Source organism: Gigantopelta aegis, chromosome 8 (genome assembly GCF_016097555.1).
Source record: "Gigantopelta aegis isolate Gae_Host chromosome 8, Gae_host_genome, whole genome shotgun sequence".
Taxonomy (NCBI): Eukaryota; Metazoa; Mollusca; class Gastropoda; order Neomphalida; family Peltospiridae; genus Gigantopelta; species Gigantopelta aegis.
The window spans coordinates 28608807-28623314 of record NC_054706.1 but is presented as its reverse complement, the minus strand read 5'-3'; the positions used below and the strand labels follow the sequence as shown (position 1 = coordinate 28623314).

Genomic DNA, 14508 nt, shown 5'->3' with positions numbered 1-14508 from the left:
GTCCACCAGACGTTTATATAGATCTCTGTTTGTGGAATGTTTCTCACCTGTAATGATTATGTTGTTATCACATTACTTCTCTAGATCTACTGTACGTACTGTAAATGATTAGTCCACCAGACGTTTATATAGATCTCTGTTTGTGGAATGTTTCTCACCTGTAATGATTATGTTGTTATCACATTACTTCTTTAGATCTACTGTACTTACTATAAACGATTAGTCCACCAGACGTTTATATAGTTCTCTGTGGAATGTTTCTCACCTGTAATGATTATGTTGTTATCACATTACTTCTCTAGATCTACTGTACGTACTGTAACGATTAGTCCACCAGAAGTTTATATAGATCTATGTTTGTGGACTGTTTGTCAGGTGTAATGTTTATGTTGTTATTACATTACTTCAATAGGTTTGGCCTGGTAAAACAGTCTTTCCTGATTTCACATCGCTAGCAGCTCAGGAATATTGGACTATAGTGGTGAAGAATTTCCATAACCAAGTAGCAGTTGATGGCTTGTGGATTGTAAGTACTTGTGTGGAATTGAAAAAGTAGGGCCAAGTGGTACAGCGCTCGCTTGCTGCATGGTCGGTGTGGGATCGATCCCTGTCGATGGGCCCATTGGGCTATTTCTCGTTCCAGCCAGTGCACCACGACTTGTATATCAAAGTCTGTGGTATGTACTACCCTGTCTGTGAGATGGTGCATATAAAAGTTCCCTTGCTGCTAATCGAAAAGAGTAGCCCATGAAGTGCCGACAGCAGGTTTCCTCTCTCAATATCTGTGTGGACCTTAACCATATGTCTAACGCCATATAACCATAAATAAAATGTGTGGAGTGCATCGTTAAACAAAACATTTCCTTCCTTCCTTCCTGAAAAAGTATATACTGTAGATCCTTGTCTGTGTTGTATAGAAGCCTGCCTCGATTAGGGGCCAGGGCCCAATTTCACAAAACATTGTAAGCCTAGTTTTACACATAAACAAAATCTACGACGAAACCACAATTTTTGTTATTTTATAGTACAACAAATATAGTTAAACGTACACATATTTCATTTTCTTTCGCCCTTAAAATGCTCCATCTTCTGTGATAATGTAACTTTCTGCGTGAAATAGATGCCAAACACTTGTAAATGTATGGCCGGTATAACTGCTAGTTGCAGATGTAAACTTACGATGTTTTGTGAAATAAGCCCCAGGTCCCAGAGTGTCACGAAAGCCTGTTTCTGATTTTCTAACTTTGTCAGAGTAATGACTACGTTATATTCATCACTTCTGTTTAATGATGTCAAAAGCTTATATGACTACATAGCTAAAACAACAAGAAAGTTTGTTCATATAATAATCATATTTCCAATGCAACACAAGGATTTACAGTATTTAGTTAGATGGTGTAGTGGTTAAGTTATCAGCCAGATACCAGTTTACAGTCAGAGCAAGTTTTAGCAGATCAATGGGGAGGTTTAATGGCTCGGTGTGGAGGTTTAATGGATCAGTGGGGAGGTTTAATGGGAAGGTTTAATGGCTCGGTGGGGAGGTTTAATGGCTCAGTGAGGAGGTTTAATGGATCGGTGGGGAGGTTTATTGGCTCAGTGGGGAGGTTTAATGGCTCAGTGGGGAGGTTTAATGGCTCGGTGGGAAGGTTGAATGGCTCTGTGGGGAGGTTTAATGGCTCAATGGGGAGGTTTAATGGCTCGGTGGGGAGGTTTAATGGCTTGTTGGGGAGGTAGGTTTAATGGCTTGGTGGGGAGGTTTAATGGCTTGTTGGGGAGGGAGGTTTAATGGCTCAGTGGGGGGGTTAATGGCTATGGGGAGGTTTAATGGCTCAATGGGGATGTTTAATGGCTCGGTGGGGAGGTTTAATGGCTTGTTGGGGAGGTAGGTTTAATAGCTCAGTGGGGGAGTTTAATGGCTCTATGGGGAGGTTTAATGGCAGTGGGGAGGTTTAATAGCTCGGTGGGGGGTTTTAATGACTTGATGGGGAGGTAGGTTTAATGGCTCAGTGGGGAGGTTTAATGGCTTGTTGGGGAGGGAGATTTAATGGCTCAGTAGGGAGGTTTAATGGTTCGGTGGGGAGGTTTAATGGCTCAGTGGGGAGGGAGGTTTAATGACTCAGTGGGGAGGTTTAATGGCTTGTTGGGGAGGTAGGTTTAATGGTTTGTTAGGGAGGTAGGTTTAATGGCTCGGTGGGGAGTTTTAATGGCTTGTTGGGAAGGTAGATTTAATGGCTCGGTGGGTAGGTTTAATGGCTTGTTGGGGAGGTAGGTTTAATGGCTTGGTAGGGAGGTTTAGTGGCTCGGTCGGGAGGTTTAATAGCTCAGTGGGGAGGTTTAATGACTCAGTTGGGAGGTTTAATGGCTCAGTGGGGAGGTTTAATGGCTTGTTGGGGAGGTAGGTTTAATGGCTCAGTGGGGGGGTTTAATGGCTCGGTTGGGAGGTTTAATGGCTCAGTGGGGAGGTTTAATGGCTCAGTGGGGAGGTTTAATGGCTTGTTGGGGAGGGAGGTTTAATGGCTCGGTGGGGAGGTTTAATAGCTCAGTGGGGAAGTTTAATGACTCAGTTGGGAGATTTAATGGCTCAGTGGGGAGGTTTAATGGATCAATGGGGATGTTTAATGGCTCAGTGGAGAGGTTTAATGGCTCAGTGGTTTAAGGCCACTACACCATACACCAACTTCTGTCTCACTAACCATTGACCCACTGCCAGACAGCTAGCCCAGTTAGTTAAGGTGTGTGCCCAGGACAGTGTACTTAAAACATGTTTAATATTTCCAGGACATGAACGAAGTCTCCAACTTCGTTGATGGATCAGTAAATGGATGTCCCCACGACAACATAGAAAACCCACCTTACTTACCAGGTGAGTTAGTGGTAAAAGGTGTGTGTTTCCATGTGTGTGTGTGTGTGTATGTTATGTTTGTGTGTATTTATGTGTTTTCTGGTGTGTGCGTGCGTGTTGTATATGTGTGTGTGTCTTTAGTATGACTCATACTATGAGGTGTGCCTGTGTTACCTAATATATTAAAGTTTACAATAAAGTGAAGTTAAAAAACCACACACACACACACACACACACACACACACACACACACCCAATAAAGGCTAATTCACTTTTATTTTTAAAAATATTTATAATCCTCTATTAAATAGTTTTTGGTTAAAAGGAAAAGTACCATTGAGTTAACTCCCTTGAATAGTGTGACACTGAAAATGATGAAGAATGACATATGTGAATAACCAATTGTTGTGCAGTTTGGAATGAGAAAAAAAAACCCAATCAGTTGAATGGATCCACTGCAGTGATCGGTCCTGTGACGCAAGCACCTCAGGCGAGCACTCAACCAACTGAGCTACATGGAACTCTATACGAGACTCTAGCACTTGACCAACTGAGCTTTTTCAGAATGACTTGTGGATGACTTAATTACAACTATTCAAATCACATCAAACACCATTATAAGGGTGTGATTTAGCTCAGTGGGTTGAGTGCTCGCTTGAGGTGTTTGTTTCACAGGATTGAACCACCTCGGTGGATCCATTCAGCTGATTGGGTTTTTTCTTGTTCCAACTAGTGCACCACAACTGGACAAAAGCCGTGGTATATGCTTTCCTGTTTGTGGGAAAGTGCATATAAAAGATCCCTTCCTGCATTAGAAAAAATGTAGCTGGTTTCCTCGGATGACTACGAGTCAGAATTACCAAATGTTTGACATCCAATAACCGATGATTAATTAATCAATGTGCTCCAATGGTGTTGTTAAACAAAACAAACAAACATCATTGTTCACTGTAACATGCAACGCAGAATCAATTATAATCAATTGTATATCAAATAAAATGTGTTGAGTGCATCGTTAAATAAAACATTTCCTTTCTTTATTTTTTATTATTTTACTTTAACCTTCCAGCGGTGCAAGGAGGATCTCTGAGGTACCGTACAATTTGCGTTTCAGCCAGACAGAAGTGGTCGATATCCTACAACGTTCACAATCTGTATGGACTGACGGAAACCAACGCCTCTTACCAGTTAGTAATGTTATCGTTAAGCAGTATTACACATTTCTTTAGTCCACTTTCGGTCCAACTGGAGGGTACTAAAGGTTTCATCTCTGTCCTGTCTGTCCCACGTATAGGAGCAGGACTTAGCCTAGTGGTAAAGCATTCGCTTGATGCGCGATCTGTGTGGGATCGATCCCCATTGGCTGGCCCATTGGGCTGTTTCTCATTCCAGCCAGTGCACCATGACTGGTATACCAAAGGTCGTGGTATGTGCTATCTTGTCAGTGGGATTGTGCATATAAAAGATTCCTTGCTGCTAATCGAAAAGAGTAGCCCATGAAGTGGCGACAGTGGGTTTCCTTTCTTAATATCTGTGTGGTCCTTAACCATATGTCTGACGCCATATAACCGTAAATAAAATGTGTTGAGTACGTCGTTAAATAAAACATTTCTTTCCTTCCCACATATAGTTTTCTGGAATGACAGAGTTATGGCCCTTAAACATGGAGATATGAAAATTTGTTTCCAGACTCTTCTTTTTTTTCTTTTTTTTGCAATGCCTCTGGATATACAGCTGAAATGTAGCGTGTCAGTTTCATAATTCTCCAAAAGTCCCCACAACAGTATGCTAGTTTTCAGATCTAAGAGAAATACCCTGATGTGACATGTTAAGTATTACATAACTACCTACCCACAAGAGGGCAGACTCTGGATGAAGCAAAATGACTGCTCTACATGTAGTTAGGTATATATAACATTAATCAGGGCTTCTAGAATTTTTATCAAATCCACTAGCCATGGGATCAGCGATTTTTTTTAAATTTACTAACCATGATTAAAAATTCACTAGCCCTACTTTACTTCAACTAATACAATTTTACTAAATAATAGTAATAATCAGATATGTCATCTAAAGAGGGAGATAGAGCTTTAAAACATTAACATTGGGGGCTTAGGGTGAGGGCAGGATATTCATATTTACAAAATAGACTAGACTGCAACATTTGACAAAGAAAAAATTCACTAGCCGTCGGGCATGACAATAGTAGTTATTTACTAGCTCAACATTGAATATCACTAGCCATGGGAGTGGGGCTACCATAATCTAGAATCCCTGCATTAATAGACATCACATTATTATTATTATATTATTAAACTAATAGTAATATACCAATATTCCTGTTCATGTTCATGTTAAGCAGTAATGTGCATTAAATATCATTGAATATGCATACCAGTTCAAAAGACTTGACCTCAGTATTCCTTTAAAGTTATTTTTAAAGTGTTAACCTTATAATTAACACCAAAAACTGAATGCTATAGAATATATGAAGAGTTCAGGCGCAAAACGCGATATAAACCATTTTCTTTCTTTTTTTAGTTAAAGCCATTATTGTATGTCAATAAGGGCTAATCGTAGGCCCGCTGATTTGCCGCAAAACACGATTGATCCTTATGAAATTATATTGGGTAAATCCCGTTTTTTTTATCAAAACGCGATATACGCCAATTTAAAAAAAATCACTTTTACTGAAAATGAAAAAAATTGATATATCGCGTTTTGCGCCTAAACTCTTCATATATGTATCATTATATATTCAGTCATACTGAATTAATTTTGTGTATCTTTCCAGAGCTCTCAAAGCTGCCCGACCTGGGAAGAGGCCATTTGTAATTTCAAGGTCAACCTTCTCTGGTCAAGGCCATTATGGAGGACACTGGACTGGTGATAACGATGCAACATTTTATGACATGTACAAGTCTATATCAGGTTCATTATACAATCTTCAGCTTGGTTTTTTTATCATTCCCCTTTATCAGGGATGTGATTTTTCAGCTTTTTATCCGATTTCAGCTTTTTATCCGATTTCAGCTTTTTATCCGATTTCAGCTTTTTTTTAGCATAAAATAATTTTCACAAAATAGACTGGATTTGATTGGAAATGCTAAAATATTACCTTTATTTAGATATTGTATAGCTATTTCAGCTTTTAAAAGATATTTTCAGCTTTTATTTTAAAATAGGTATCACATCGCTGCTTTATATATGCAGCACACATTTATATACATGTACGTTTCATACATGTACACTCACTGGAGAGAACACTGAAATTTTTCACATCTCATTTCATTTCATTTCAACTTATTTCCGTGCTTATATCCAATTAAGGTTCAAGCACGCTGTCCTGGGCACACACCTCAGCTTTCTGGACTGTCTGTCCAGGACAGTGGGTTAGTTGTTTGTGGTTAGTGAGAGAGAAGAGGGTGTGGTGGCCTTACACCAACCCATTGAGTCGTTAAAACTCACTCTGGGTGGGAGCCGGTATCGGGCTACGAACCCAGTACCTACCAGCCTGTAGTCCGATGGCTTAACCACGACACCACCGAGGCCGGTTTGACATCTCATAGTGATATGACACGTGTGAAATTGATTTAAAAACTGACTGACTCTTCCATGGTAATGATCTGGAGCCAATTTCACAGAACGTTGTAAGTTTACGATTGCAACTAGCAGTTACACCTGTTGTACGTTCACTTGTATTTTGCATCTATTTTATGCAGAAAAGTACCTATTTATGGAAGATGAAATATGTATCATTAAAACAATGTTAGTTACACTATTGGTAGGAATACGAAGTGTGGTTCAGTTGTAGATTTACATTTACCAGCCAAATTAGATTCACAGTGTTTCGTGAAGTTGGTTCCTGGATGCCAAAGCCACAGCAATCAATGAAATGAACACAATTGATTTTTCTTTGAGGTGCTACCACAATAGTAAAGTAGTTGGAAATGACATTTACATTCAATACTTTTGTTTTTGAGGATATGTATGAAATACAATTTTATACACTTGTGTCCATTAGTCCTACATCTCTTTGTTTATTAATATATCCAACTTGCTTTCTTACAGAGATTTTAAGGATGAACATGTTTGGAATTTCAATGATCGGGGCCGATATCTGTGGTTTCCGTGACAACACAACCGAGGAGCTGTGTGAACGCTGGCATCAACTGGGAGCCTTCTATCCCTTCTCCCGCAATCACAATGACCGCAGCCGGAGGGTATGATTAAACATTATAGCACCGTTTTATATTTTTCACAAATTCTTAGCATGAACATGTTTGGCATCACAATGGTTGGTGCAGACATTTGCGGTTTCCGTGGAATTACAACCGAACAGCTTTGCGAACGATGGCATCAGCTTGGGGCATTTTACCCTTTCTCTGGGAATCATAATGACATCCTCATGAGGGTATGCTGCTGAAAAGTCCATTGCCCTTTCTCTAGAAATTGTTACAGTAATGACATCCTTATGAAAGTAAGTTTCTGAATAATAGGTTGCCCTTTCTCCAGAAACTGTTACAGTAATGACATCCTTATGAGGGTACGCTACTGAATAATATGTTGCCTTTTCTCTAGAAATTGTTACAGTAATGACATCCTTATGAGAGTAAGTTTCTGAATAATAGGTTGCCCTTTCTCCAGAAATTGTTACAGTAATGACTTTCTTATGAGGGTACACTTCTGAATAATAGGTTGCCCTTTCACTAGAAGTTGTTACAGTAATGACATCCTTATGAGGGTACACTGCTGAATAGTCCATTGCCCTTTCTCTAGAAATTGTTACTGTAATGACATCCTTATGAGGGTACGCTGCTGAATAGTCCATTGCCCTTTCTCTAAAAATTGTTACAGTAATGACATCATTATGCTGAATAGTATGTTGTCTTTTCTCTCTAAACATTGCAATGACATCCTTATGAGATAACATTGCTAAATAGTATGTTGTCCTTTCTCTAGACATTGTTATTACATATTTATGTTGCTTAATAATATGCAACCTTTTCTTTGAAATTCAAGTTGTAGTTTTACATGTGTATGTATGTTATTATATAATGGTATTTAGGTTTGGATTTTTTGGACATATTTTTTTTTGGTATATCTCTTTTTTTTACAATTTGTCCAATGCTTAAAAACCTTTTATTCTAGACTAGTGCAGATAAATATTGGTATGGAAAATAGAATAATGTTAATTTTTAATAGTGAGTCAAAACATTTTTTTGGATCTTTTACAAGGCTCAAGACCCAGCATCTCTTGGTCCTGCAGTTGCGGCATCGACGAGAAAAGTGTATTTGACACGATACTCACTACTGCCGTATTTGTACACCCTCGTACACAAAAGTCACATGATGGGTTTTACCGTGGTCAGACCTCTCTTCTTTGAGTAAGTTCTAGAATATAGCATAATTTTATCTTTATGTAATTGGGTTTTTTTGTTAATTGTCTTAAAGCTGTTAACCTTATTTACTATGTTTGGCTGTTACAGCTCTTTTAGTCCCCAGAGGCGGATACAGGGGGGTCCCAGGGGCCGTACCCCTAAATTTTGCGACAGTTATAATTTTAATATATATTACTTTTCGCTTTTTTTACAATCCTCTCTAAACCTCCCCCAAAGTTCCATTTGGCATTCTGCCTCATGTCATTGGGGCCCCCCTTAAATGGATTTTCTGGATCTGCCACTGGTCCAACTGGAGGAGAGATCATCTCTGTTCTTCTGTACTTCTGTCTGTCTGTCTGTCAGTCTGTTCCACATAGTTTTTGTTAACTTTCTTTTTTCAATACCTCGAAATATTGAGCTGAAATTTTGTGTATATCTGAATTTATCATATGTGACCCACCCTGGCAGTGACCAATCACAGGCCGTATATCAATTGGCTAAAATGTCTGCCAAGTAACAAACTGGTTTGTGTCTGGTCAGTTTTTGATTTCTATTGGAATTCCTATATGCCACTGAAAGTATGCTGTAGAGGAATTATTTTGGCACAATTTGATACCAAATATGAAGCTATTCACCAAACGGCTACTGCGATTCAAAGTGGTGAAAATGAACAAAGAACAGCCTAATTCGGACCATTCTTTCGACTCTCTGAATATTAACTCCAACTGAAAATCGTAATAAAAAGTATTTAGACGTTATTAAATTAAACAAGGGTAGTTTGAAATGATAACTTAATCATGTAGGTACTGTTTTCTGTCAAAATCTCAATTTTCACCAGGTAGTGTATTTTTTCACTAATTGCCTCATTACGCAAAATCAGAAACTGCGACATGCAACTGATTTTGCCAGAGCGGGTCACATATACTGTTACAGATCACGTTTGACTTTCATGACGATATACCCATTTTTGACAGAGTTATCTCAAAAGTGTCTGTATTGTTCTCTTTGATTACCAGCGGCTAGTCAAGCCCTGTGTGTCGCTTCTAGTGTTTTTTTTCCAGAAAGGGCTAAAAATGCTACCGATTATTATAAATATATAAAAAAAACAGCATTTCAGATCTTTTTAAAATTTGGTAGGATTCATATACATTGTAAACTTTATTTATTATAAAAGTCCATGTCAGTTCATAGGTTCCCTTTTGATGCAAATGGACTGTATAGTGCACTATCCATCCCTACCACGAATTCACCAGTGATGCAGTTTCTTTGATACGACTAGCTGTTGGATGAAATTATAAATCTGTCGATAGTAGCTACATATTTTTTGAAGTGCGATTATCCTTGTTATTAAGTGGTGGAGGAGTGGGTGAAGTCCTAACTCAGATGGGAGAGTGCTCACCTGAGTTGCTTGGGTCCTAGGATCGAACCCACAGTGTGGACCTATTCTCGGATTGAATTTTTACCAAATCCCAGCCATATTTGTGGGAAGATGCATTAAAAAGATCCTTCAATGCTAATAGGAAAATAGCACTAGCTTTCTCTGAAGACTATGTGTCAGAATTACCAAATGTTTGACATCCAATAGCTGATGATTAATTAGTTGTTGCGCTTCAGTGGGGTCATTAAACAAAAACAAACTTGATCATTGTTATTTGGATCTGTATTCTTTTTCACTTTATTTTCAGATTTCCCATGGACAAACAGACATACCGTGTTGATCGACAATTTATCTGGGGGTCTGCTTTGTTGATATCACCCGTCTTGGAAAAGGTACAATTCTTAGAAGTTATTATACACCGGTTTAACTAATAAAGGGCTCGTGCAGGCCATTTCATTAAATATAATTTTTTAAATTGTAACATCATATGATAATTTAAAATAACTTTTTAAAATGCGTAATTTAGATTTTAATACAATATATTCAAATACATCTTTCGAAATGCTCTGCAATTTTTATTTTAGGGTGTACTTGAAGTGGAAGCCTATTTCCCTGCTAAAAGCAGCTGGTATGACTTTTACAGTGGAAGGAAAATTACTGACCACGGTGGTGTTGTGAGACTGGACGCGCCCCTTGATGTGATTAATCTCTCCCTTAGAGCAGGATATATCCTACCGATGCAGAAGCCAGCACTGACTACCACAGACGCGTGAGGGAAATTTTATACATAGAAATCTCATTCCAGACTCCAGTAATCTAGAGCATTGATTTAAAAAATTTTTTATCTTCTTCTGCCATTGGTCAATAGTTAATTCATGCTACATTTCATTTCAACATATTTCCGTGCTTATATCCAATTAAGGTTCAAGCACACTGTCATGGGCACACACCTCAGCTATCTGGGCTGTCTGTCCAGGATAGTGGGTTAGTTGTTAGTTGGTTAGTGAGAGAGAAGAGGGTGTTGTGGCCTTACACCTACCCATTGAGCCCTTAAGAACTCGCTCTGGGTTGGAGCCGTACCGGGTTGCGAACCCTGTACCTACCAGCCTGTAGTCCGATGGCTTAACCACTATGCCACCGAGGCCGGTTTCATGCTACTAGTCGATCCCTGTCGGTGGGCCCACTGGGCTATTTCTTGTTCCAGCCAGTGCACCACGACTAGTATACAGGACTGATCCCTGTCGGTGGGCCCACTGGGCTATTTCTTGTTCCAGCCAGTGCACCACGACTAGTATACAGGACATCCCACGGTGGGACTGGGCTATACAGCCAGGACTGACTGATCCCTGTCGGTGGGCCCACTGGGCTATTTCTTGTTCCAGCCAGTGCACCACGACTAGTATACAGGACTGATCCCTGTCTGGGCTATTTCTTGTCCAGGGCACCCACTACAGGGGCGGTGGGCCCACTGGGCTATTTCTTGTTCCAGCCAGTGCACCACGACTAGTATACAGGACTGATCCCTGTCGGTGGGCCCACTGGGCTATTTCTTGTTCCAGCCAGTGCACCACGACTAGTATACAGGACTGATCCCTGTCGGTGGGCCCACTGGGCTATTTCTTGTTCCAGCCAGTGCACCACGACTAGTATACAGGACTGATCCCTGTCGATGGGCCCACTGGGCTATTTCTTGTTCCAGCCAGTGCACCACGACTAGTATACAGGACTGATCCCTGTCGGTGGACCCACTGGGCTATTTTTTGTTCCAGCCAGTGCACCACGACTAGTATACAGGACTGATCCCTGTCGGTGGGCCCACTGGGCTATTTCTTGTTCCAGCCAGTGCACCACAACTGGTATATAGGACTATCTCTGCATGGCACTCACCAAATAACCAATGATTAATAAATCATTGTTCTTAAACAGTGGTGTAAACAAACTTTTAATTATTTTCATTGGTTGGAAATAGGGGCAGGATTTAGTGCTCGCTTTTGGTGCTTGCGTCGTAGCATCGAACCACCTTGGTGGATCCATTCAGCTGATTGGGGGTTTTTTTCTCATTCTAACCAGTGCACCACAACTGGTCAAAGGCTGTGGTATGTGTTTTCCTGTCTGTGGGAAAGTGCATATAAAAGATCCTTTGCTGCATTAGGAAACATGTAGTGGGTTTCCTCTGATGACTATGAGTCAGAGTTGCCAAATGTTTAACATCCAATAGCCGATGATTGATAAATCAATGTGCTCTAGTGTTGTTGTTAAATAAAACAAACTATTCCTCATGGTGTTGTTAAACAAAACAAACTTTGGTAGGAAATACATGATTTGCCTGTGTAATTCTTTGATGGGTTGTACGAAATGCACATCTGTGACTGTTACTAGTTTTTATTTCAATGAATCTTTTTTTATTTTAACAGCATGTCTTGATCTTTAAATTTGTTAAAAGTCTTGAATTGTTTTTAAAAAAAAGAGATATCTGCAAGACACTGGCTACATATTTTCAAAGCTATCTTAACACTACGATATAGTAAAACCGTCTTAAGCTATGACATCACAACAATGCATGCCATATCCTACAACAGTTTTACGATATCGTAGCTCTAACATAGCTACGAAAATTCGGGCTCTGGTTGATATGACATGTAGGACGAGCCTGACAAAACAAGTAATAAATTTCCCAACAAAATATTTAAATATTTAAATTTCAGAGGGTATATATGTGTAGGTTGGTATAAAATCACATAATTATACAGATTTTGTACGGCTCTGTTTGTACAGATTTTAATCATTGGTTGTGGGTGGGGGTTACATAGTACAAAAACGAAAAAAGTGATGAGTTGTCCCCCCTTTGTTTATAAATAGCCGTCTCCTTGAGGTTCAAAGGGGGCGGGACATAGCTCAGTGGTACAGCGCTCGCCTGGTGCGCGATCGATCTAGGATCGATTCCTGTCGGTGGGCCCATTGGGCTATTTCTCATTCCAGTCTGTTCCACAACTGGTTTAACAAAGGCTGTGGTATGTACTATCCTGTCTGTGGGATGGTGCATGTAAAAGATCCCTTGTTGCTAATCAAAAAAAAGTAGCCCATGAAGTGGCGACAGCAGGTTTCCTCTCTCATATCTGTGTGGTCCTTAACCATATGTGTGATGCCATATAACCGTAAATAAAATGTGTTGAGTGCGTCATTAAATAAAACATTTCCTTCATTCCCTTCCTTGAGGTTGAGCTACACCAAATCAGTTAATAAAATTTCACGGTGATATGATATAATAAAACTGAATTAAGCAGTATATCAGTGTGTCAGAACATATATAAAAAGTGTTGCATTTTTATTTTACCTGCAGGAAAACAGTATCACATATGCATTAAGAGATTTAAAGCATTAACAACTTTCAATTTTGTAAAAATCACAATTCCAATTATTATTTTTATATACGTAATACTAGGCCTACTGTGTATTAAAAGGGTATTAATTTATGGAATAGATAATAGTATTTGCATAGATAATGGAAAAAGATAACAGTACAATGTCATGTATTTGCATATTATTGTTTTATGACAGGGCATACATGATTGCTTTGCCTCAGGAAATGCAGAGCCATGTACCCTAACTACATGGTCTTAAACCCAGTTTATGTAGGTTAATATTTTGATCATGGTATCAATTTTATACACTGATATTTTCAATGGTATATATCACGCATTCAATTACCTTTGTTTGACATTCAATAGCCATGCTTTTCTTTGTGTTTGAGTGTTATTGGTTCATTTATTCATTCATTCATTCATTCATTCTGAGGTGTAATGAGTTCCACGATTAATCCCCCACTGCGGTCTCACTGGTTTATTTCCAGTACTCCGTGACTAGTACAGGGCGGGATGTAGCACAGGGGTGTCAGCAGTGTCATATGAACCATTTGGAATACAACTAGGTGAACAAAGGGGCAGGACGTAGCACAGTGGTAAAGCGCACGGCTGATGCGCGGTCAGTCTAAGATCGATCACCGTCAGTTTGCCCATTGGGCTATTTCTTGTTCCAGCCAGTGTACCATGACTGGTATATCAAAGGCTGTGATATGTGCTATTCTGTCTATGGGATGGTGCATATAAAAGATCCCTTGCAACTAATGAAAAAATGTAGCGGGTTTCCTTTCTAAGACTATATGTCAAAATTACCATATGTTTGACATCCAGTAGCCGATGATTAATAAATCAATGTGCTCTAATGGTGTCGTTAAACAAAACAGACTTTTTTGTTTTCGTAAATAATATACTACGGTTTCATTAAACCTTCCATTCATTCATGTATTTCTATTCTCCATTCATTCATGCATTTCTAGTCGGAAGAAGACTGGCGTCGTGGTTAGGCCATCGGTCTACAGGCTGGTAGGTACTGGGTTCAGATCCCAGTCGAGGCATGGGATTTTTAATCCAGATACCGACTCCATTGCTCCGCAAGGCTCAATGGGTAGGTGTAAACCACTTGCACCGACCAGTGATCCATAACTGGTTCAACAAAGGCCATTGTTTGTGCTATCCTGCCTGTGGGAAGTGCAAATAAAAGATCCCTTACTGCCTTTCATAAAAGAGTAGCCTACATGTATGCGGCGACAGCGGGTTTCCTCTAAAAAACAGTGTCAGAATGACCATATGTTTGATGTCCAATAGCCGATGATAAGATAAAAAAAAATCAATGTGCTCTAGTGGCGTCATTAAATAAAACAAACTTTACTTTTTTTCTAGTCGGAAGAATAACTTCTGGTTATTGGTGGCCTTGAACGCCACTGGAGGTGCTGAGGGCGACCTTTTCTGGGATGACGGCGACACAATAGGTAAATCTATTAATTTTACCTAAATGGCTAAATGTTTTTCTATCCTCGTACAGCTTGAAATGACAAATAACTCAATGAT

General features: G+C 39.5%; 1 protein-coding gene across 1 annotated transcript in view; it reads left to right on the top strand.

The window, feature by feature from the left end:
• LOC121378607 (lysosomal alpha-glucosidase-like) overlaps positions 1–14508 on the top strand; it is a 40721-nt gene that overhangs the window by 20868 nt on the left and 5345 nt on the right. Inside the window, exons 9-17 of the mRNA XM_041506866.1 lie at positions 413–526; positions 2779–2863; positions 3912–4029; positions 5637–5773; positions 6914–7065; positions 8081–8229; positions 9909–9993; positions 10186–10370; positions 14341–14429. Coding sequence (XP_041362800.1) covers positions 413–526; positions 2779–2863; positions 3912–4029; positions 5637–5773; positions 6914–7065; positions 8081–8229; positions 9909–9993; positions 10186–10370; positions 14341–14429 — 1114 coding nt within the window. The remainder of the gene's footprint in view (positions 1–412; positions 527–2778; positions 2864–3911; positions 4030–5636; positions 5774–6913; positions 7066–8080; positions 8230–9908; positions 9994–10185; positions 10371–14340; positions 14430–14508) is intronic.